The sequence below is a fragment of the Mya arenaria genome, chromosome 14 (assembly GCF_026914265.1).
Source record: "Mya arenaria isolate MELC-2E11 chromosome 14, ASM2691426v1".
NCBI lineage: Eukaryota > Metazoa > Mollusca > Bivalvia > Myida > Myidae > Mya > Mya arenaria.
In genome coordinates, this window is record NC_069135.1 from 44,947,539 (window position 1) to 44,971,125 (window position 23,587).

General features: G+C 35.7%; 1 protein-coding gene across 1 annotated transcript; it reads right to left on the reverse strand.

Annotated features, from left to right (window-relative positions):
* Positions 1–23,587, reverse strand: LOC128216170 (succinate-semialdehyde dehydrogenase, mitochondrial-like). The gene is made up of 11 exons (XM_052922747.1): positions 23,341–23,587; positions 5,360–5,481; positions 4,728–4,811; positions 4,224–4,394; positions 3,169–3,285; positions 2,297–2,440; positions 1,658–1,801; positions 1,083–1,241; positions 598–767; positions 436–494; positions 1–209 (listed from the first exon to the last, which is right to left on the reverse strand). Exons 1-11 carry the CDS (start codon positions 23,585–23,587, stop codon positions 1–3), a joined length of 1,626 nt encoding a protein of 541 aa, XP_052778707.1.

Below are 23,587 nucleotides of genomic sequence, written 5' to 3' on the forward strand. Positions count from 1 at the left end.
CTACAGTCCACCAATGCACACATACTTCACCTCAAGGAAATCGTCTAATCCTATCCCGATTCCCCCTTCTCTCCCTATGCCAGATTCCTTAAATCCCCCATGGGGTGACTCTGCGGTCGAAACTAGGCCTTCATTCAATCCCACAATTCCAAAATCTAGAGCTTCCGCCATCCGCCATTGTTGTTTACTGTCTGTTGTGTACGCATAACCTGAAAAGATAGATCCAACTCATAAACTCAAAAAGTTAGTGTCATGCTATCACTATTGTGTAGATGTTCAGGGTCAAGTAAAGCTGCGGGTGAGGGGGGGGGGGTCATCTCTCTTGGTAGAGATAGGTAGATGGCCAATGGGTCGACATTGATGTACAATGTAAAACAAGACACATATTTGTGACATATTGTAGGTCGTATTTCATCTGGTTCTATAATGTCTTACCTGCCAATCCATAGCTGGTGGCATTGGCTATTCGAATGGCTTCTTCTTCTGTCTTAAATCTGGAGGAAAAAAGAGAGTAAACAAACGTTTTATTGATATTCTTTTTTATATCTTTTTCTACGGAGTTTTTTTACCTTATCGAATATACACAAACATACAGACCTGTAAATTGCAATGATTGGTCCGAAGATCTCCTCGTGCATGCACCTCATGTCCAGAGTGACCCCCGTTAAGACGGTGGAAGGGTAGAATTTAGTGCCAAATGAGCTTCGTGTCCCACCTCTTACCAACTTGGCTCCCTTAGAAACAGCATCTTTCACATAGTCGTCAACCTTCAGAGATTCAAGTTGTGGTAACATGTTGCATTTGAAAGCAACTGCGTTGTTCTGATTATCATATTTATTAAATCGAAAACATTGTTAAAGTAGTTATCCATAATTGTCATAAAAGTTTTAAGTTTTAAATTGGTTTGTCATAAAAGATATTTTGTAAGTCAAGATCAAAAGGGTCGTCATATTTAGACTATAGCGCTTTTTGCACATAAATAGGTTACACTAGGCAGCTGCATAACTTTTGCCCGGGATGTACATAATTGTCTAAGTGTAGAATGTTTCCACGTTATGACACACCCATTCATTTATGCATACTTTATCAACAGCTTTTGCGTTGATCAAAGGTCCTTGAGTTGTTCCATCTGCAAATCCATCCCCGGTAACAAGCTGCTTCTCCATGGCGATATTAAGGCGTTTCACAAACTCGTCATGAACGTCTTCTTGGACAAGAAAGCGGTTTGGACAAATGCATGTCTGCAAGAAATGTTACACATGTGATGAAGGACAGATGCATGTCTGCAAGAAATGTAACACATGTGATGAAGGACAGATGCATGTCTGCAAGAAATGTAACACATGTGATGAAGGACAGATGCATGTCTGCACGAAATGTTACACATGTGATGAAGGACAGATGCATGTCTGCACGAAATGTTACACATGTGATGAAGGACAGATGCATGTCTGCAAGAAATGTAACACATGTGATGAAGGACATCTGTATATTATATAAATGTGAAAAGAATGAAATGACGAAACAGCATCGTCAATTGTTTACAAGGTTCTAATTTGTAAAATATAAATCTAATCAAATGCCAAATGATAAATATTTTTACTGATCTAATGTTATTTTAAACATTTAAAACTTCTTTGGTTCTACAGTGTTCTACCTGGCCCGTGTTTCTAAACTTAGCATCTAGTGCCCCTTTGACAGCATCATCAAGGTCGGCAGAACTCATCACGATAAAGGGGGCGTTCCCTCCAAGCTCCATGTGACACCTCTTCACCGTACCGGAAGCTTGATTGAGGAGAATCTGAAAACAATGTTCAAGTTGGCAATCAGTTATCAATGCACACTTGTTAAATACAATGGAAACAACAAGGGCACGCCAAGAAGATTACGTTATTTCCTACACATGGATCTAAGTCCACAGAACAATGGACAATAATGGCATTACACGAATATTGAAATATCAGTTTTAATGAATATTGGGAACTCAGCTCGGCTTGGTCAGTGACAAAGGAGTCCCTTTGGGTTAGCTTTATCAGACCTTGGTAAACACTAGCACGCAGTGGTAGCAGTGAAACAAACCTCACTTAAACGTCAAGCAAGGAGACATGCAGGTCGGGATTTGCTTTTAGTTTTAAAACATGAACTAGGTTTAATGTTATTGCATACTTAACTGAGCCATAACAATGCCAATGAGATATTCTGAAGAAAAAACAACAACCCAAGAAAGTACTGCTTTTGTTTTAGATAAAGGAAACCCATTTAACTGGTATTAAAGTATCAATATTGTTAAATTAACCTTTCCAACAGCGGACGAGCCCGTGAATGACAAGAGCGACACGAGAGGGCTCTCACACAGAGTCCCGCCTATATCCGCGGCACCGTCCCTGTCACACGTGACAACGTTAAACACGCCCTCGGGGAGGCCCGCCTCACGAAACAGCTGTGAAATAATTTCTAGAGAAATATAACTCTTTGTGAAAAAAGTACTGTTGATGACAATTGGTTTCTACAACCAACTATGACCACGTATTTGCTAGTCTACATACATTTGATTTCATCGTTAAAACATAATTGACCAGAAACAGCAGTTTTCGAAAACAGCCGAGGTCTATTTTTGCAATTTTACCCCAGTTATTATGCATTTGATAATGCTAAAATTAACCATATGCTAAAATCTATCTAAAACTTAATCCAATAATTGGTCATCCATTTTGAAAATATTTATTATATAGTTTATAATCACGATGATTTAAATCAATAACTAGATAAATAAAATAGTAAACATCCATCTGAAGCATAATTCAAACCACAGGTCGTTGCCTAAAGAAACATCTGAGTATGTTGGGTATTATACAACGTCAATAACGCAGATGGAAAGGTCAGAGAACGTTTTCGACATTCAAATGTTCATGTTCGTTTTCTGTCTTTAATGTTAATATACTTTCGAACAAAACAGTCAGTATATAGTTACATTTTGCAAATAGGTAATAGGGTATTAAAATCCATATTCAGTCTGTTATAGATAAATACAATGACTAAACTAGAGAATGGTGCTTTAAATATTAATCCACATATTTTAAAAACCAGCACTAAGCAGAAAGTACATATTTTAGAAACCAGCACTAAGCAGAAAGTACGTGTCCTGTAACCGTTTGTCCATGTATATACCTCGGCCAGTGTCAGAGCAGTGAGCGGCGTCTCCTCTGATGGCTTCAGGACAACCGTACACCCAACGGACAAGGCTGCACACGCCTTCCGAGTCACCATGGTGAGAGGGAAGTTCCACTGACAGCAAAATTAGGGGATTTATTAAGCAAACATAATGCCAACAACGACTAAATATGTATTCCACAAACACAACAATGCCAACTAAAACGAAAACGTATTCTACAAACAAAATCATTCAAATAAAAAATAAATATTTATTCTAAAAACATAATAATGTCAATCCAAAACAAGTATGAAGATGATAGTGCTAAGCACAAACAAATGATAAGTCTACAAAAATCAAACATTAAACGTAAAACAGTGAACATGGGCCGAAGTGAAACGAATAAATTAAACATATTCTATTCTCAAAACGTCTACAAATGATGTTGCAACATTAGTTTCACCAGATTTACGAGGAAGAACAACTTGTACATGCATTTTTACCTTTGTTTTAACAACCCTTATGTTAAATATATTTACAAACATATAAGCATGAAGACCATTATCATTAGATTAAACGAACTGGGCCATAATGCGTGTGGTACTGTCTTTAACTGTATTCAAGAAATTGTATTTGTTTATAGACACTTTTGTAAAGCACAGTCAAACTAGGTCAGTGAAGATGACCCAATGTCCCCTAAAGTGTCATACATGTATCGGTCAAGAATCAATGTATCTCTTAACATTTTGTTACCTTGCAAATGCAGTGAGGATATCATGTAGGCTATCATTGTGTGTTGATCATATCTGTGTGCTTAGTGTTTCACTGTTGAGGTCAATGATTCAGTTAGTGAAGGTTCATTTCAGGTCACATATACGTTTGTTCATTTTTAGAGACTATCATATATATATATAGTTAAACAACGTTTCAATATATATCACTGCTACATAATTGTGCACGACATGTATATGAAAATAACAAAATATACAACGAAGAAACTTAAGTCATGTAATATTTTGTATTTCCTTAAAATGGTCAAACAGTTGGTGAATCTTTACTGAAGGGATCTTACTGGTGTAATGAGAGCGCACACTCCTATTGGCTGTTTTATGGTCATCATCCGTTTTGATTGGCTGGGGCTAGAAATGACAGTTCCCTGGACCCTTCTACATTCCTCGGCGTACCATTCTATGTAGCTTGACCCAAAAGCCACCTCGCCGAGGGATTCACGATATGGCTTCCCCTGGGAAAAAAACAATAACATTGTTTACACAAATTTTTATTCGGTATCATGCTTGACTTGGGTACATATATCATAATTTGAATTAAACATACAAATAATTGGGAGTCAATTAAGTCTTGCGTCCTATTTTATCATTGCTATAAACAGGAAATGGATATTTGCTTAAAAATTTTCACATGCCACTTTTTGGATTCTCATTCTAAACGAAAACTCTATATTCATCTATTATATTGATCTTCGAAAACGAAAGTAATTTGAAAAAAAAATGGAACCACAATTTTGTACATTACATCTTTAATAAAAAATGCTATCTACCAAAACGACAACTCTTACATTTTCTAGCGTAATAATCCTGGCAAGTTTTTCTTTGTTTTTCATGACCAACTGGTAGGCTTTCTTGAGAAGGTCACTTCTTCCCTGAAAAGGTTTTATTATTAAATGCGAAAGATCAGTTACTAGATCACCAATTACCACACCAATAAAAATAACATCATTCTGTACAAGACTTGTCATTGTATTGAAAATAGAGATTTAAGGAATTTCGGATAGATTCGTTGTGGAACTTTCAAGCTTGCTGTTATGATGTAAATGTTCACAAAGAATGGAATTGAAGGAAAAAGGAATTGGCAAGGCAACGCAATGTTATTTTTCAGTTGCTTCAGATTTAGCTTAATACCGAAATGTTGAATTTGAGAGTAAGTTTACTAATCGTGGGCAAGCTTTCTTAGTTGATATGATTACAAATGAAGTGGATGTAAATGTTCAAAAATAAGAGCAGACATAAACAGAAACCAACAACATATGGATTCAAGGCGTTAAGCCACTACGGAGAAATGATAAATTGGCGCTGGTACTCATATCGCTCTTCGGCGATGTCTCGGGACGTTATGAAACGATCAGACAATTCTTCACGCAACGGTCCGGCGCAGCCATGCATCAACCTCTAAATGATGAATAAACCAAACCTTTGCAGTCGTTGCCTTCCATGTCTGAAAGGCCGAGTATGCTTTAGATACGGCGTCCTCCGCCTCCCGGCAACCCATGTTAGCCACCGATCCTACCACCTCCTCCGTTGATGGGTTGAAGACTGTAGATGTGAAGTTTTACTACTATTTGGCCTCGTAGTTTAGTTTTATTTATTTTACAACAAATGTGAAATTTAAGATTATGCACAATTACATTAATCACTCTAGTATGTACGATGTCTTGCCTTGTGGGTTGGAAGTACAACAATTTGTGAGGCTAGGTGACCACATCCTTTTAATTTCATACGTAATTTCCAAATAAAGTTATACATTTCCATACCGACAACATGAGCATACAAGTACTGGAAATAGTAACTTAAATTAACAGTCATTTTGCCATTCAAACTGTTTAAATGGCCATTATAAGACCAATATGGACGATGAATGCATTGCCCGTCCAACCAGATGCATATACCATGGAACCACTTGGTCGTGGATAAACCTCAGACATGCTTACGAGTCCAACCATAGACATATAGATATCTGCGAATAGCATTTGCTATGTGCATATTGAGGACGATACTCTCATCTTAGTAAAACTTGCTTCTGTCGTAGACTTATGACGAGGAACAGGGAAATAATCACAAGTTGTCCCCTCTTCACATAGAAAAATTGACGATAAACTTTAGTTGTTTTTAGAAGAAGCAATCAGTTTTTTTGCAATCCATAAAGGTGTCAGTGATCTTGAAGATGAAAGCATTATAACCATATTAATAATACTAAATTATACAGGAGTAATATTGATATTGGCGGCGAAATTTTGTTAATGTGAAGAATATCAATTGACCTGGGACAAATACAAGTACCATAAACGTACCAGAAACGGACATTACAGATACACATATTGTTTAAACATGCAGTAGATATCAACAACGCATCTTATTAACAAAACTCACAAGGTCTTGGAAATAATTGTTGAATCCCATATACAATTTATGCAACAACTATACCATTAAACGTTTTCTTGTGAGTGATATGCTGATCCACAGTACATTCTGTAACACTAACATCTTTGACAGTCGTCTGAACAAGCGAAGCGCTGGACATTTTCTGCGTAGCAACACGAATGGTTTTGAGACTTCCTGCAACTGAGCGTCTCAAGCTGTTTGGTTATTTATACCAAAATATTCCTAACTAGCAGCGGTTATATAGATTCAAGGTTTAAGAGTTATTATATATTACATCAAAATGAACATCTTGGTTTAACATGTGTTTTATCAGTTTTGTCAAATCAGCAACCGTATAAACTAGTGTAACACATGCGTGTAAATGATGAAAGGAGCACTTCTTATAAGATGAATCCCATAACATAATATAAACGAACACAAAAAGAAAATAGTAAATAAATAAAACCTGTTCTTGAAGTGAGTTGAGTGCTCATTGTACACGTTCCGAAAACAATACATATATCTTCTCTTGACAGCGAAGAATACAAGTTTGATATCATTCAAGCTGTTTAACTGACCAGTGAGCTGAATGAGGATAGAGTTCATGTAAGGTTAGCCGTTGTTATCAAATTTATCAAGGTACATTTATAAGTGTGCATAATCAGTGCATGTTTGTGTGATCTTGGGTTATTGCTCGAGTTGCAAGACATTAGAAACCTTACTTAAGAAAGTGAGCACAGGTCAGTAATGATCTTATATCATTTAGCTGTATATATAGTAAGTTGCCCTAGTACTTCAATCTAATAACAGCTATTTATAAAAAGAAAGCTAACTTGAGTCATATTCGCGTCAAGAATCATCTAGGCGCTTCGTTCAATTCGTCCTTGCCTTACGCTTATATGATCCTAACGTCATCCAACGTTTTTTAAATCGTTTCTTGGCTTCGAAATGAATCTCTTTCGGTTTGTCATGTTTTCATCTCTTACACATTTGAGCAAAATACATCGTTCATTTCAAATACCGTATCTTCCTGGTACATGAACTGTTCACTTGAACAACTTCACAAGCTAACAACCTGTTTTCCTCACATTGAAGCCTAACTTCCCATTTTGTTTGGCAAAGCTGTCTTGATTAAATATGTCTTAGACCACACTCAGTAGACTTCCTTAAAATCTATATTTCCATTTGAATCAGTTGCTATTCTCTATGTAACTACATTCATTAAAATTGTACTTCAATTGTAGCTCCACGTTGTTTGCTGAATAAAATTTCAAATAAATAATTATCCTTCCCCCTAAAGGAAAATTTTACATTTAGATTTATTCAGTGGCTTCGTTGGCAAAATTAAATGCATCCGTCTTTCTCAAAAATAAGCGAAAAATGTAAAGATGTAAGTCATTGAAATTAATACATAATGAAACATGGTGACAGTATTATATTTACCATACCTTGGATTGTCCCAGTAATGTTAACATGCTCATATAATAGACCTAGTTATCAATTTACACTGTAAAAATGATGATTACTCAACTATTTCATGAAGAGAAATTTGAAAAATTCTACAAACTAGTGAGAGTTCTCGTTATATTTAAAATGTCACTAGTCTCTGGTGCAGCGAAGAAAGAACAGCTGACAGTGGAACTTGGGTTCATTTAATTTATTTCTTCCTCGGGACATTTTCTTGAACTTTTAGACTGTTTCTCTCCTCTTGGGGTCAGATGCTACAAGATCATTTGCTGACAAAGCAAATCCATTTTCTAATGAAATAAATTGCCCATTGGAGAATTATTTCTAGGTCATCGGCTGGAATCCCGAAAAATTTCATTAAAAGTAAATAAATGTCTCAACTAAATCGTTAACCTGACAATGGATTCTTCCTGCTTTATTGTCCCTAGCGGAGTCCGAAATCCAGTTTTATCATTGCTTTCGCCCATAATCAAAAGTGTACCTACTAAGATTCCAATTCAAAGCATACATCCAAATTAAACGTTCTACGGAACAGTCTGCAGTTGTTATCATCCGTTGATGCCTGTAATTGTAGAAAACATAGACCAGAACAGAACAGAACAGATCATTTATTTACCAGAAGATCTTAGACCCATGTGACCGAAAAGCATACAAAATTTCGCACAAATTCGCTCTACAAATTATAACCATGAACATAACCTTAAACCATATGGCATATTACTAGATTTGTTTAAGAGTTTAAAAAACGAAAAACTCAAAAAACGTTAAAATGAATATCGCATATACACCAAACAGATGCAAGGAAACACTATGGTGAGTTTACTCCGAAGATCGCTTTACAGCAAACACAATTAATTGAAGACTAAGTTGATGCTTAAGTGAGCCAATAAGTAGTAATACCCACATACTTTGAAACTGAAACATTTGCGAAATACCTTCGACCTAATATAACAAGAAAACAAACAAACAAACACTGTTTTTATTTCTTTTAATGGCTGATTGTCGTTAATGTGAACACGAACTGAAATTTACATAACGATTAATTGGAACTCGAAGATATTATGTATTAGAGTGTACACTAGCTCATACATTTTTAAACATTTTTGTTATGATTTCCAAAGAAAGCGGAGTCCTTACTTGGAAAATTTCTTTTTTTTCAAGACAAGTTTGCTACATTATACATTATAACAATGCTTAAACTACAGTTTGGGCAAAGCTATATTTGAAGGCAATAAGACACTTCCTATCGTCAAGATACATATATTCAATATATTTATGAGAATGTAAAGACATATCCATAATCAAACGATTGCTCTTTATTATTTCAAAAATGATAATATTACAAACTCTAATGCGTTTGGCACAACGGATCCCGCCTCTAGGCCGTATGGTCTTAGTGCAAACGAAAGGAATACTTTAACAACTGTTGGCCTTGTCAATCTGGCTTCCTTTAACTTATAATCTTACAACCAGTGCGCGGCAATGCCTGTCAAGGCATGCAATGTCTTAAGTGATTAGTGTATTACACAGTTACAGACAGTGACGGAGACGACATTTCAAATTTCATCTGAGAAAGTGCTCAATATTTTGCTTTGCTTTTAAGATATTTGCGTTTCAAGTAATGAATTTTCTTTCTTCTTAAATTTGAAGGTAAAAACATAGATTAAAAGCAAATATTCTGTTAAAACGATGATGGCTCTTCTTATTAGACATTTCACCTCGTCAACAAATAACGCAGTCTGTTTATATTCAACTTGGTCGCTGGAGGAAACGACTGACAAAGATTTGTTTTAGTTCCTCTAATCGACAAAATTCGAGGGATTGATGACATTCAAACCTATAACGAAATGACCTTGATAACTGTAACCGAGCGTCCTTCCGAGTGAACAGTACATACTTATTCTACCCTTTATTTGGTCAACAACTAATTGCATCATTCATTCCGTTCGAGGTGCGCCTTCACTCTCGGCTGTGCTGTCACTCCTGGCTTCTATTTTCTGTAGAACGTTAAATTACTGTTATATTCGTAATATCCCGAGGTGATTCAGTTTCATACCTTTTCGCCATTGACCTGATTACTTTTTTTATTACTGTTGGAAAGCTTTTTGAAATATAAATATTCGTTTGTCGCTATGGTTCAAAAACATCTTAAGGTATCCGAAAGTGTTTTGTTTTGTGTGAAAAAAATTACAATTAATATTATTCCAAAAACAATATTACAAATAAGTATTTTGCCATCACAACGTATGCTATTTCACGTTCATTTTAAATTTAAAAGAGGAACAAAAATACAAACTCAATTACAGCTATAACCTTATTGCTAGTCATTTATGTTACATAGTATAACTTTTATTGGTACATGTGTATCCGCCCAAGATTGATTACGAGATAAAACGAGTATATTTTCATTCATTAATGACATGAGGTTTGAAGAATTTTTGATGTCCTACGTATATTCGTATATTTATTTCTCCCAATGATGTGTACATGCCAGCACACTCTCTAGTTTTGTTCGCACTGTACCAAGGATTGGATATTGAAATGAAAGTATTATTTGTACACAAGCTTCAAGATTTCTTGTACAAACATCAAACGATGGAAACTGCATACCAAAGGAAACAATGAAATTTGAATACAATCAACCTTTAGCGTTACAATAACACAACATGTCTGTATTCCTTGCACATGTATCTCATAAAACGTCCGAACGTCCTTGTCTTATACTTGTATGCTTATGCTTGTATTTGGCTTCCCTCAACACTTCATGTACGATTCAGATATTTGTTGATATCAAAGATTAATGCCTGGATGACAAAAATGATAAACATTTCAGAGTCCCCATTTCTATCCATCATCTCTTATGTTCCACATTGCTGCAGCCCAGAGGACATTATCAGCAAGCAATTCTGTGACAGTCTATTCACCTCTAGCCCACAATACCACCTCCGTTATCAGATAACCCTACGTCTACAAAAATAAAAGGATTGGCAACCTTGGAAATATAATGATGGATTCCTCTTTCATTTTAAGCTATTATGATATATTGGCTGGTCTAGTTTTGTAATTTAAACTGTTCCAGTGGCTTAAAGACAGTTCATCACTTTTCACCTATTATGATTAACCATTGCCATTATTTCAGACAAAATTACATGTGTACGTTTGCATATGAAGTGCATAATACGTATCGGTTAGGATAAAGCTTTGTCATGGATCCAAAGGTATGATATAACTAATAGTTTTACAATTTGTTCTTGAAAACGAGAATACCACCGTCCGTAATTTGTATGAGAAAAAGACAACAATACTTGTTTTATATCATAATAATCAAGTTTAGCTGCATAACAACACTGAGCGGAAATTGAGCAAGAAATATGTAACGATATTCAATACACTTCGGATGTTTGTAAAATTATTTTCTGATTATCCTAAACGATAGGGAAATCGTGTTTTCTTGGCAAAGAAAAGTTAGATTATTCTGGAGTTTACGAGTAAAATGCTTGGTTTTGGTCAAGGTTAGTCCTGACCTCTGATGAACACGGCATTCAAGACTGTTTTGTTCTTAACCATTGTCCATCCCCCTCAATCAACATCATCGATCGTAGTTCTGGGACTTAAATCTAGAAATGATCTCTCCTGGTTTTGTACGAAATAATTGAATTGAATGCCAACCACAGACACCCAGACAGTGTAGTGTGCATTTATAATATATTATAAAAATATCAACAATTCATTTCGCTTCAATAAATAATTGAAAAGAGTCGGAAATGCGTCATGGGAAAAACAAGAAATAACATTGTCCAATACGCCTGGTATTTAGTCAGTCTGGTAAAAAAAAATAAACAGAATAATATACCCGTTGAACTATTTACTATTACTTATATTAAGTACCAATGTGTCATAAATTTGAGGTGAAACAAACACTATTTTCCCCAACAACACTGGGGACTATAATGGAAACATAAGTTTTACTCCTCAAAATGTAAACATAATCCCTTTAAATAACATTATGTAGATGTAACGAGACATTTGTAAGAAATACTTAAAGCAGACACACCGAGTTTGAAGAAAATCAAATTGAAGCAATCACTTCAGCCATGTCGATGTTAACATAATCGAAACATAGACGAAAAGGGGTCTACTAAATATTACATTTTTGCAAGAAGAAATCCCAAGAATACCAAGATAATTCAAATACAAACATCAATGTTAGGGGTGTTTTACGCTTTGTCGAGTTTCGTTGGGGAAAATATTACTTGGCATTTTGTGTTGAGGAAAGTTAATAAACCCTTTTTCATTCAACTAGTAATCTTTAAATGATCCTTCTTAGTTAACTGTTCATTTAAAAAACGAAACAAAAAAACCCCAACAGTTATGCCTTTAATTGCAAGGATACCATGCTCGTCGATAGACGATGACAAGATATCGAACTTTTATCCCAGTCGATTTATTGATTGATTCATTCATGGAATGATGATTGAATGATTGACTAATACTGGTTAAGTATTAATGCACAGTAGTGCTTTCTCTTGCTTTGGAATATGTTGTGAGAAAATTAAGAATTGTCCAGCATATACTGTGATAACTTATTTGAATAACATTTAAATAAACTATAAAAAAAATCTTTTCGTAATTAGGACAGCCTTTTTATTACACCTGTCACCATGCACGTATTGTCAAATATGATGATTCAAATCAAATGTATATCCTTCTAGTCTAGAACTATCATCGTAAAAGTTGCACGCCTGGGAGCTCTTCTACTTACTAGTATCCTAACTGACGAAGAACATCTGCAGTTTCTCATTTATTATCAATGGAGAACACATACATATTCGTTAATCCGGAGCGTATGGAATGAATGCAAGTGAATTTTTCTTTATTGGATGATCAGGGATGTTTTTCCAACAGTTTGCCCATGTAATAGAAGCGAATTTGATATGTACGAAACCATGCCCATTGTCGAGTCAAGTTGACTATTTCAACTATTAGGGATATGCAGGATAAAAGTGAGTGGTACTTTTGAATTAGTTATAACAACCTTTCTCCAGCAATTTCTTCTATTTCTTTTTCGAATGCAAGTGTTAGTTTTTTTTCTCCGTGGTGGACACTTGCCTTTGTGTTATTGTGGGCGTTTTATTTTCTTTTTGCTTTTTTGCTATTACATTATAACCAATAATGCTTATGAATGTGGGACAACATTTCTGATACATGGGCCCATGCAAAAAGTCAACATCTCTTTTATCTGTAGATAACAACTGATTTGTTAATATACTCACCAGTACCCTGTCAGACCTGATCCTTTGAAATTTATTGTACCAATAAAAGATTTCGAGTAAACCAACGCAAACACATTTCTGCTATTCCTTCCAATCATATTCATGTAATGGAATAATCTAATTAGAATGATAAATCCCTAGTGTCAAACAAGGATTCCATTGATCTCCGAACCAACTAGTCTTTGAGATTTAACGCACATTTATAAAAGTGTTAAGTACATTTATTTCGTTGCCAAAGTAACAGTCAATTAACATGTGCTTTTAATCACTCTGTCTCATGAAAGAATAGTTTAAACCGACATAGATAGTTTTTGAATCGTCACTTGCAAACGTTGTAAAATTGTTCGTAACCTGTTATAAGCTCGTATGAGTCTCGTTGTTCGTAACCTGTTATACGCTCGTATGAGTCAGACACATGCACAACGACTTGATCAAATTGCGCTTTATTACAAATTTTAACCAAATCAATACAACATATAGACGTGTTGTTGCATCATGAACAAAATGATTGGTCGGGAATCAGTTCGCAAATTATAAAGGCTTGACGAATAAGTTAATACAATAACCTTTTTGTACTTCGCTGATATTTCCACAGGACCTGAAAAAGAGCATGCAAAGCTAGCTTGCTGAAATAGGGCAATATAAAATACCGAAATAGCAAGTCTAACTGTATTGAAATTGCTTGGTAAAGTACTCTTTTCATGATGTTCATATAACATTTGGTTGTTAACGAGTTCCACCTAGTTGAAATACGATGAAACATCAAGAATATGTGTCCTTGTTAAATGACCAAGTCTAATAAAAGAACAATACGTATTTAAACGAAACAAACTATGTAATTGCATGCGACAAATGTGTGAAAGTCACCAGAAATGTAGCTATTTGATATAGCCATTTTAGTTGTGTCGAAGAGAAGAACGAGGACAATTATTTTTTTCTATCAATGTTTAAAAACAAAGTCAGTATTGAAACTATACGCGTAGTTTGTAAGTAAATAAATTTCTCCAATAAAGAATATCAATGTGTATAGTCACAATGGGCTTCAGTTATCATTTTGATAATGCAATATCTGAAGAAATAATGACAATCTCGTTCAAAACCGATAAGTTCCAAATTTCCTGCATTGATGATGAACATGTATTGAATGAAAAGGTTTCATTGTCAATAAAACCCCGTTTTATTTGTAATATTGACATACGCTACACTTCTATCAAATATTGGCGGATATCAATTTGCTATGGGGTTGCTATGCTTTCAAACATAGAAATAATTATAAAAATGTCTTGGTCTGTTAAAAAAATATTTGTTGGACATTTGTGTAAATAATGAAAACGTGTCCGACCAAATTGAAGTAAAGAAGTATTTGGAAGAAAAATTCGAGCTCTTAATTTTAGCATGGGGTCGTTAGCCGTGTCGTCGGTGGCGAAAACCTAAACCTAGTCCATTACTTACACAGTAAAATATAAACATTATATACTTTGACGCGCATGTTACAGGTTGCACTATGCGTAACAAGGCTTTGGTCTCAAAAACCTATTATTGTTATTCTCCTTGAATAACTAAACAAACAACGGCAGACAACGGTTGGCAACGCTTGTAGCGCACGTTAGTTTAACAGCAACACGCCTCAACTGATGTTCGAGCTGAACACAGGGACATTCGTGTGCGCCTTATAATCAAACACACGGAACGGATTGCAAAAATAACGAGATCTAGATAATTATATCATGCATTGGTCTCTCAGATCCAAATATGTGATGGTAATGCAAGATCTTGTCACGCCAATTGCAATACAGCGTTTAATACGGGAAACTTTGTCGTGTGATACAGCACAGAGAACCAGTCTGTTTCTAACTTGAAACCTTCATTATATCACACTTGGCCTGTGTTCATAATAATGTAAAAATGTCGATTTCTTACCTACACTAAACCAGCTTCTTTGAATTAAAGTTCAGGCAATCAACAGAAAGTCTCTTTTTCTCTAAGACTTCTATAGTGAAAAGTTCAGTGTTATGAAGAGGCAATTCCACCGTTTCTAAATACAGCGACAAATAAATTACTTTAAGAATTAATGACAAAGCGAAAAAGCCCCCATAATATTCATTTTTTATGCAATATTATTAAACGATATTTACGGAAAGCACGGATCTGCATCAGATACCAAACCATTAGTGATGAAATTGTTATTTCTCTTCCGATATTGTGTTCTGTAATTGGCCACTGACGCTGATGTATCCAAATGGAGACGTTAATTATCAAGGCTGCTTTTTTTCAAAACAACATATTCCAGAGGAAACTGTTACTCTAATGAAACGAATGTGACTTTGGGCTTAAAACGCACAAAACAGCAACCGAAGCCCAGTCAACGTTTTATATTTTTATAGAGATGCCCAATTACGACGAAAAAACAACGAAGTATTCTCCGTGAATACCCATTACTACCACAATCATATTTCCGGTGTTTGTTTGTTTCAGTGTACGGTTGTAATATATTTTACAGAGTGAGAAGTATTTTTTTTTCACTGCGGTGGCCAAATATGGTTTCTTAAAAGACTTTTAATTGCATTCATAACAAAAACACGACAAACTCTATGCGCACGTGATGTTATTTCGGAACTGACGTTGTTAGTTGTGTGTCCCAGCCCTGTGTGCGCTTATGTTTGATTTGGATAAAAGAACTGGCTAAAATGTTTAATTATTGTAAATATCAAATTGATATTTTTAATGTTAAAAACAGTGAATTATTATGTTTAATTCACTAATAAATGGATATAAACCACAGAAATGCCGTTTGTATTTAAGTCGGTGGTATACTCGTACATACTTCAAACATCGTCTTTTGCAGCACGGTCTTATCATGATCCGCCCTCAAGTGCTGTTGTTGCTCCGTTGAGGTTGAACACTTACATTACACAAGAAATCAGGGTATTATCTATTTTGGCTCAATCGACAAATTTCTGCAACGAGGTTTCATCTCCTCTTCCCTGAAATTCGGAATACCGTAGTTTTTTTAATCGAATCCGGAATATCTTTTGAAGAAATTGGAGCTTGCTTTTCATAAGTGAAAAATACTAGAGAGGCTGATTTGTGGTACGCCCCCCCCCCCCTCCAATATATGTGGCTATAATGACAATTCATTACATAAGAAATGTCAGTTAAGTACTATGTTTACTTGTTTTCATGTGGAATCCGAATCCAGTTTGACCCATTAATGGAATGTCACATTACTAACCTCAGCAGCCTGCACACTACTTAATAGCCCGGAATCCAAAAGCGGACGTGATACCCACTGCATGAGGAGGACACGGAAATATTCAGTTTAGTAGGAATCTGTCAGGAGACCAATGAGACGGGTTAACATGTCAAACACAGTCATCGCAAAAATAAATTAGCTGGAGGAGGTTTTTCTGAAGCGTTAGCTTTGACAGACCTAAACGATGCCATTTCCAATTGCACTGAATAACATACGAATTACCAGAAAAAACAATCATGGGGAAATATCGGAGCGCCTGAATCTAATTGTACGGACTAAATGTCGCGTCAATCTTCTCCGGCGACAACATGGTGGTCGCCATGGATACGTTGTCTGACGTAGAACATTCCATTTCAGTCTTGCCGTTGTGGTATCTATAATAATAATAAAAATAAATTGCATATTGTTAACTAAAAGACATATATTGCATATGCTTTAACATGATAGCTTGTGTAATTTATTTTTAGCTTAGTTTGAAGATTTTCTGATTTATTATATTTATTTCTACATTTTACAATCGGTGCGGCACTGTTGTTTTCCGGTGATATATAAATGCTAAAATACCCTCGAGCGTTTTGACCCTGTAAGAATCATTTTACAAAGGTTATGCGATTTCTTAAAAAAAACATATAATACAATATAAAGTTAATGCCAAATAAACTTTTAGATTAAAAAAACCCATAAAGCAACTACATGCCTTTCACACGTATCTCATAAAACGTCTCAACGTACTTGTTTAATGATTGAATTTGGTACCAGGGCTCAATCCTAGTTTCTACACATTACACACATAATGATAACAGCTTGCTGATATCAGAAAGTAATGCCGAAACCAAACCTTTGTTAATGAAATGATGAAATAATGAAGCCTGATGCCAAAGAAAGCAGACAAGCATATCAAATCATCGGAAGTTGCTTTGAAATGCCAAAAAAAATGTTTCTTCCAATTCATATGTTTAAGTATCTTAAATATGAAAAACTTAATTCGATGACAAAATGCACCTTTGAAAATGCAATTTGTAATCGTTAAGCAATAATATTAAATAAGTGATTCTCCAAATTCAAGGCAGCCGCTACCCCCCCCCCCCCCCCTCAAGGCATCCGCTACTCAAGGCAGCCGCTACCCCCCTCAAGGCAGCCGCTACTCCCCCCTCAAGGCAGCCGCTACCCCCCTCAAGGCAGCCGCTACCCCCCTCAAGGCAGCTGCTACCCCCCTCAAGGCAGCCACTACCCCCTCCCCCCCCCCTCAAGGCAGCCGCTACTCCCCCTCAAGGCAGCCGCTACCCCCCTTCCTCATGCTAGTTAAGCTCTGATAAGTAAATAGTATACAACTAGGCGCCAAAATGATAATTACAGGTATGGTGTGTATCAAAATACGTATACCATTGCCAGCTTTATTTATTAGTATAATTGGTGTTCATATGTTCAAGCTCTACAATGATTAAAATGTTCATAGTAACAGATCTAAGTGGTCTGCTAATACAGCCGAACAGTGCTTATGCCATCTTTATCAAACGTACACTAGTGAATATAATTTACCAAATTATCATATTGTTGCAATAAAGAAACCTTCTACATAAAGATGTTCACGATGATAGTTTTATATAAAAATAAAACAATATCTATTTTACAAAACAAACGAAATGATTTATACATCTCTTGACATAATATGAATTCATGTTTCAGCTTCATTCTACCACTGCATAGCCAACAGCGTATGATTCAAATTTCATTGTTTTTATTGTAAATAAATATCCTGGTACAGCAAAGCATCGTTCTTACTTAGAAAACTCTGTTTTAATTCATTTCAGGGTCTCCTTTCATACCCATCATCACTTATGTGATCCACAATTACATGACGCTATTAAAGTGAATGCCGATACTTCATTCCAAATGATGTTATCAGCAAACAATCCCATAACAGCCTTTTCTACGATGACCCACTATACCACATCAGCTATCAGATGACCCAACGTCTATAACAAGAGCAGGATTGGCAACGGTCTGATTACGGATTCCTCGTTCATGTCAAGCTTTATTATTGTATATCGGTTTGGCTATATTTGTATTTAACTTATCCAAGTTCATACCCTTCCCCAATTATGATGAACCCTTGCCATAGCTTAATTTAGTTCTTCTGACGTTAAGTTCTAGCCGGAATCAAATAAAGCGTAAATGATTTTTTCAATAAAATCTTTTCCAGATTTCCGCATTTTATCCAGTACAGCTCAGGCACTTTGGTAAGGATGTGCGTGTGTCAACAAAAATGTATCTTTTTTATGACAGACACACACTAGAACTGTGCCCACTTAAAAACATTTGTTGGCCAAGTGCACGTTTCATCTTCGTGAGGATAAACCTTTGACATGAAACCGGAAAATTGTTTGTAATCATTTACCATTACTACGAACGTGATGTCTATTCTAAGGCTTATTCCAAACAACAATACCTTCACCAATGTCAGTTATATAGACAAGGAAAATGCCCTCATTACGTATAATTACGAAGTAGTAGAAGTTAAACGCACGACCAAACAGGAGATTGAAAATGTGCATCATAATCAATTCTTATTTATCTCTATCGATATCTGATACACATCGGAGGTTTGTAAATCAGATCGAATTGCCTGAAAAACCGCTATCAGATTATCCTTAACGATAAGGGAACCATGTTTTCTTGGCGAAAACAAGTGAGATTATTCCGGACTTCACGTGTGTTATAATGACTGGCCTTGGTCAAGAATATAACTGACCTCTGACGAACAAGGTATTCTGGACTAATTTGTTTGCTGACCATTGTCCATCCCATTTCATCATTATCGTACTTTTTCATAGTTCAGTGACTGAAATCCACAAGGACCAACAGCCAATGATTGAGTTAGAAAAGACCCATGCTGGTTTTGTATAGACAATTGAATTGGATGCCAATGAAAGCCACTATTACAGTATTATTCTCAACTCACAAGACGCTTCAATAAATTGAATAACGCCGGAAATGCGTTTTGCATGTAAAGGCAAAACAATATTTTCAATACGCGTCTTCCTTTTCTAAGTCTAATGAAATAGTTTCAAAAGAGTGATATACCCGTTGAAGTATGTCGTATAACTTAAGTATCAATGTGTCAGGAAAATACAGTTAAAACAAACACTCTTCTTTTCATCATGAATGTTGCAGGTTTAGGAACCTCGACCATTTCTGGGATTGTTTTAATGTAAACATATCTTAAAATATCATTATGTAAATGAACACAACTTTTCTAAGAAATTCTAATACAAGACAAACCGAGTTTGAGGACAATAGTTATAGCCATCATTTAAGCACTTCTATGTAAATATGACCAAAAAAACAACAACGAAAACAAACAAACTTAAAAACAAACATATTTTCTAGATGAACAATCAAGAATGCCAAGTTATAAAAACGTAAATAATGCTAGAGCAAATAAACTCTGTTTGCGTGAGTACATTTTATGCTTCGTCGGTTTTCCTTTGGAGTAATTATTTCTTGGCATTTTGTATTAAGGACACTTTTTTAGAATAATAAAGCCTATCAGACTTCCACCGTTTTTGTTGTCTTGTTTGTTACAACATTGGGAAAAATTAGTACCATACATAGATGTATATTTTTAAGAGTTGTATCATTTAGTGAGCATCATTAATTAACATTCAAGTTTTAAACTATGTGTGATTGTTTTTCTGTAAAGAGTGTGTAATCAAAATAGTTAGTGTGCATTTCATAAACTCTGTAATGAGACCAATCCTTTGAAAACGGTTAAACTCTGAAAACGATATCACAGTTAGTGTCACTTTTTGTGATGGAAACCCTTTTGATGCAATATTTAATTGTTTAATCGTCTTTTTGGGTGAAATATTCATTTTAATCAAAAGTAGGTTTAGGTTGAATGTCTATTATGTACGGCGAATTACGCTAACAATATGTCTAATAAATATATTAGTTGATCGATTGATTGATTGGTTAATCGATGGATACTTTTGTTAGCAATATTGTTACTAGCAATTTTCTTCAGCATGAAGATATCAAGCCTAGAAACCCTACTACTAAAACTCATCCTAACCGAAGAAGAACATCTGTTGCTGCTATGTTCTTTTCAACAGCGTACACAATTCTAAACAAACCCATCAATGTCGAATGCAAATGACTTTTCTTGTTTGGAAAAACGACGAGGTTAATCCAACATAATCCACGATACACTTCTTATCTTCTTATAGAATTACTTTGATAATATCTTGTTATAAACACTAACGGAATATGCAATATGGAATGGTCGAAGCGATATATCAATAAAGGAAAAGGCGACATTGCAGGTTGAATAAAGAAATATGACAGCATGGCACTGGGTAAAGGCGATTTATCAATAAAAGTATAATGCAGTTGTGTTTATCAAAGAAATGTATTTGTGTTCCTTTTGTTATTCTTATCTGACTTAACATTTTGGGCTGTTCTTGCTAGTAAACAGTGGCATACAAATGTAAATACTTGATTTTTAAAATCAAACTATGTTAAGTTGCATAAAAAATATGGACCGTGGAAACACACCATTTTAGCCATTGGGGTTTCAAATGCGTTTTAAATTTGAAATCAATCTTTAGAACCAAATATACACTACAATCTAGCATAATATATCGTCAGTTGTACAACTTCTATTATTTTTACGGATATTTGTCATCAAAACGATCGAAGCAATTGTTTACACACTTTGTTTTGCAACAAGGAATATAAAAGAGATAATGCTATCTAAAGAGAATTGGAACTCGGATTCATTCTCTACCCAAAATACAAACCGTACGAATATCTGTCTGATATTTCATCCAAATACACCACATCAAACACAGACAGACAAAGTAAGGCTATTTTAAATCGCAACAATGCAAAAACGTTTCTGTCATTTATTCCAATCGTAATGGAATAATCCAATTAGATAATGACATAATTCCTCAGTGCCAAACATGGATTCCATTAATCTTAGCACCGATGAATTGTCGATATACAATGCACTTTTCAACATGTGTCATGTAAAATTACTCCTTTTGCTTCTGTTACCGTTCAAATTTGTATAATTTTAATCAATATATCTCATGACAAAATTAATATAAACTAGCTTCACCTTTTTAAAACTGTTATCGTTCGCAGCATAACTCTATATAAACAGTGTGTGTATACCACGTGATAAATTGCGTCATAAATGCTACTTCGGAAGGCAATATTTTGATTTGAAAAAAAATACTTTAAACAAAGATTACTTCACTTTATATTCACCATTTTAAATGAAACATAGCGCAGTCTACGCCACTTAAGGAGCCCTGCCTTTTGTCTTTAACCATAGTTTGAATAAGAGTTTAGTTTCTTAAAACACTTCGACAAACCTTTTCACAGTATGGCCGTCTGACGGAGTACTGTCAAAACATTATTCTGGAAACAGGTGTGTCGAAGTGTTTGATGAAACTAATGACCTTATCAAATTGAGGTTATAAAATGAATGCGGGGCTCCTAAAGCGGCATAGACTGCCTTTGGTTTTATTTAAAATGGTGTTGTAAAAGAAAAGTTATTTTTAATTTAAGTCTTCATTTTAAGAAAAATGTTGCCTTCCAACGTAGCATTTATGACGTTATTTATCACGTGGTATACACACACTGATAAAGCACGTCGATCTTTACTGATTTTTTTTTCAAACCAATGTGACGCCTACTTAAAAGGTAATCCATAGGTCAGCATTTTGAGATCCTTCTTCCCGTAGCTAAAATATTATGAGTATGTGTCCATGACAAAGGGTTTAGGTTGTCAAAAGTACAGAACAGAGAACCAGTGGGTTTCTAACTTGAAATTTTATTCACGTTCATCATATTAAGCTAGGAATATCTGCGTAATAATGTAATAATTTATTATTTGTTAACTTACATAGCCCGGTTCTCTGAATTATTTTTCAGGCAATCGTTTAGACCAATAAAAAGTTAAACACCATTTCTACTACTTCTAGAGTACTAAGTGGAGTTGTATGGAGAGGCATTTTTAACGTCACTAAATTAAGCAACACTGTTTAACTTTACGAATACATAGCCATTCACCCCCCCCCCCCCCCCCCCCCAATAATTCATTTTTATGCAAAAATATCACTCGTTGTTTAGGAAAAGCACGAATTTGCAGTACAGACCAATTCATTAATGCTGTAATCGCGCTTTCTCTTCCGATAATGTGTTCGGTAATGGACTACTGATGCTACTGTATCAAAATTAAGTCAAAATGGAGACGTTCATAATAGAGGTTGTTTACACAAAACAACATCTTGCAGAGAAAGAAAGTTACACAAGTGAAATAAACGCGACTGTGGGCATAATAGGCGAACAACAGAAATACACCAAACATCTTTGTACATTTTTAAAAAGATAAAAACCTATAGTACGCCAGACTGCTGGGCAATTCCTTAGACAGTTACATTTAAGGCTAGTGTGACCCTTTTCTTTGGCATGCACATCAATCTTTGGATCAGCCAAACTCATTATAATCAACATTAATACGTACGAGTTTAGCTGCAGACCACCAGACAATGTATTTAGTCTTAGAGATCCTGGAAGGAGCTGAAAGGACATGCATCGTTGTATCGGTACAGATCGGTATTTTTATCCTTTTTTTTAAATGCTTGCGAAATAGTTGACTTTGACACATGTTTGATGGCCTACAGCCTGAAACCTTGAAACACGATTGAAGAGCTGTAGCCGTTGGCATTGACATATTTTTTTGAAGGCAAGCTGCCTGAACGTTGATGCATGATTGGCGGTCTACAACCGGTGACATTGACATAGGATTGCTGGTCTGCAGCCGGTAACCTTGGCACATTTGCAGGTCTGCATCCGGTAACCTTGGCACATTTGCAGGTCTGCAGCCAGTTACCTTGGCACAGGATTGCAGGTCTGCAGCCAGTACCCTTGGCATAGGATTGCAGGTCTGCAGCCGGTAACCTTGGCACATTTGCAGGTCTGCAGCCAGTACCCTTGGCACAGGATTTCAGGTCTGCAGTCAGTTACCTTGACACAGGATTGCAGGTCTGCAGCCAGTAGCCTTGGCACAGGATTTCAGGTCTGCAGTCGGTAACCTTGACACAGGATTGCAGGTGTGCAGTCGGTAACCTTGACACAGGATTGCAGGTCTGCAGCCGGTAACCTTGACACAGGATTGCAGATCTGCAGTCGGTAACCTTGGCACAGGTTGCAGGCATGCAGCCGGTAACCTTGGCACTGGATTGGACGCCTGCATCCGTCGAACTTGACACAT

Excerpts from the sequence above, each read along its gene's own strand:
- LOC128216170 (XM_052922747.1), bottom strand. The coding sequence starts at position 23,587 with ATGTGTCAAGTTCGACGGATGCAGGCGTCCAATCCAGTGCCAAGGTTA. Across the intron at positions 4,812-5,359 it reads GGAAGGCAACGACTGCAAAG|GGAAGAAGTGACCTTCTCAA; the intron begins GTTTGGTTTATT and ends AAACCTTTTCAG. Across the intron at positions 3,286-4,223 it reads TGTGCGCTCTCATTACACCA|TGGAACTTCCCTCTCACCAT; the intron begins GTAAGATCCCTT and ends TTTTGCTGTCAG.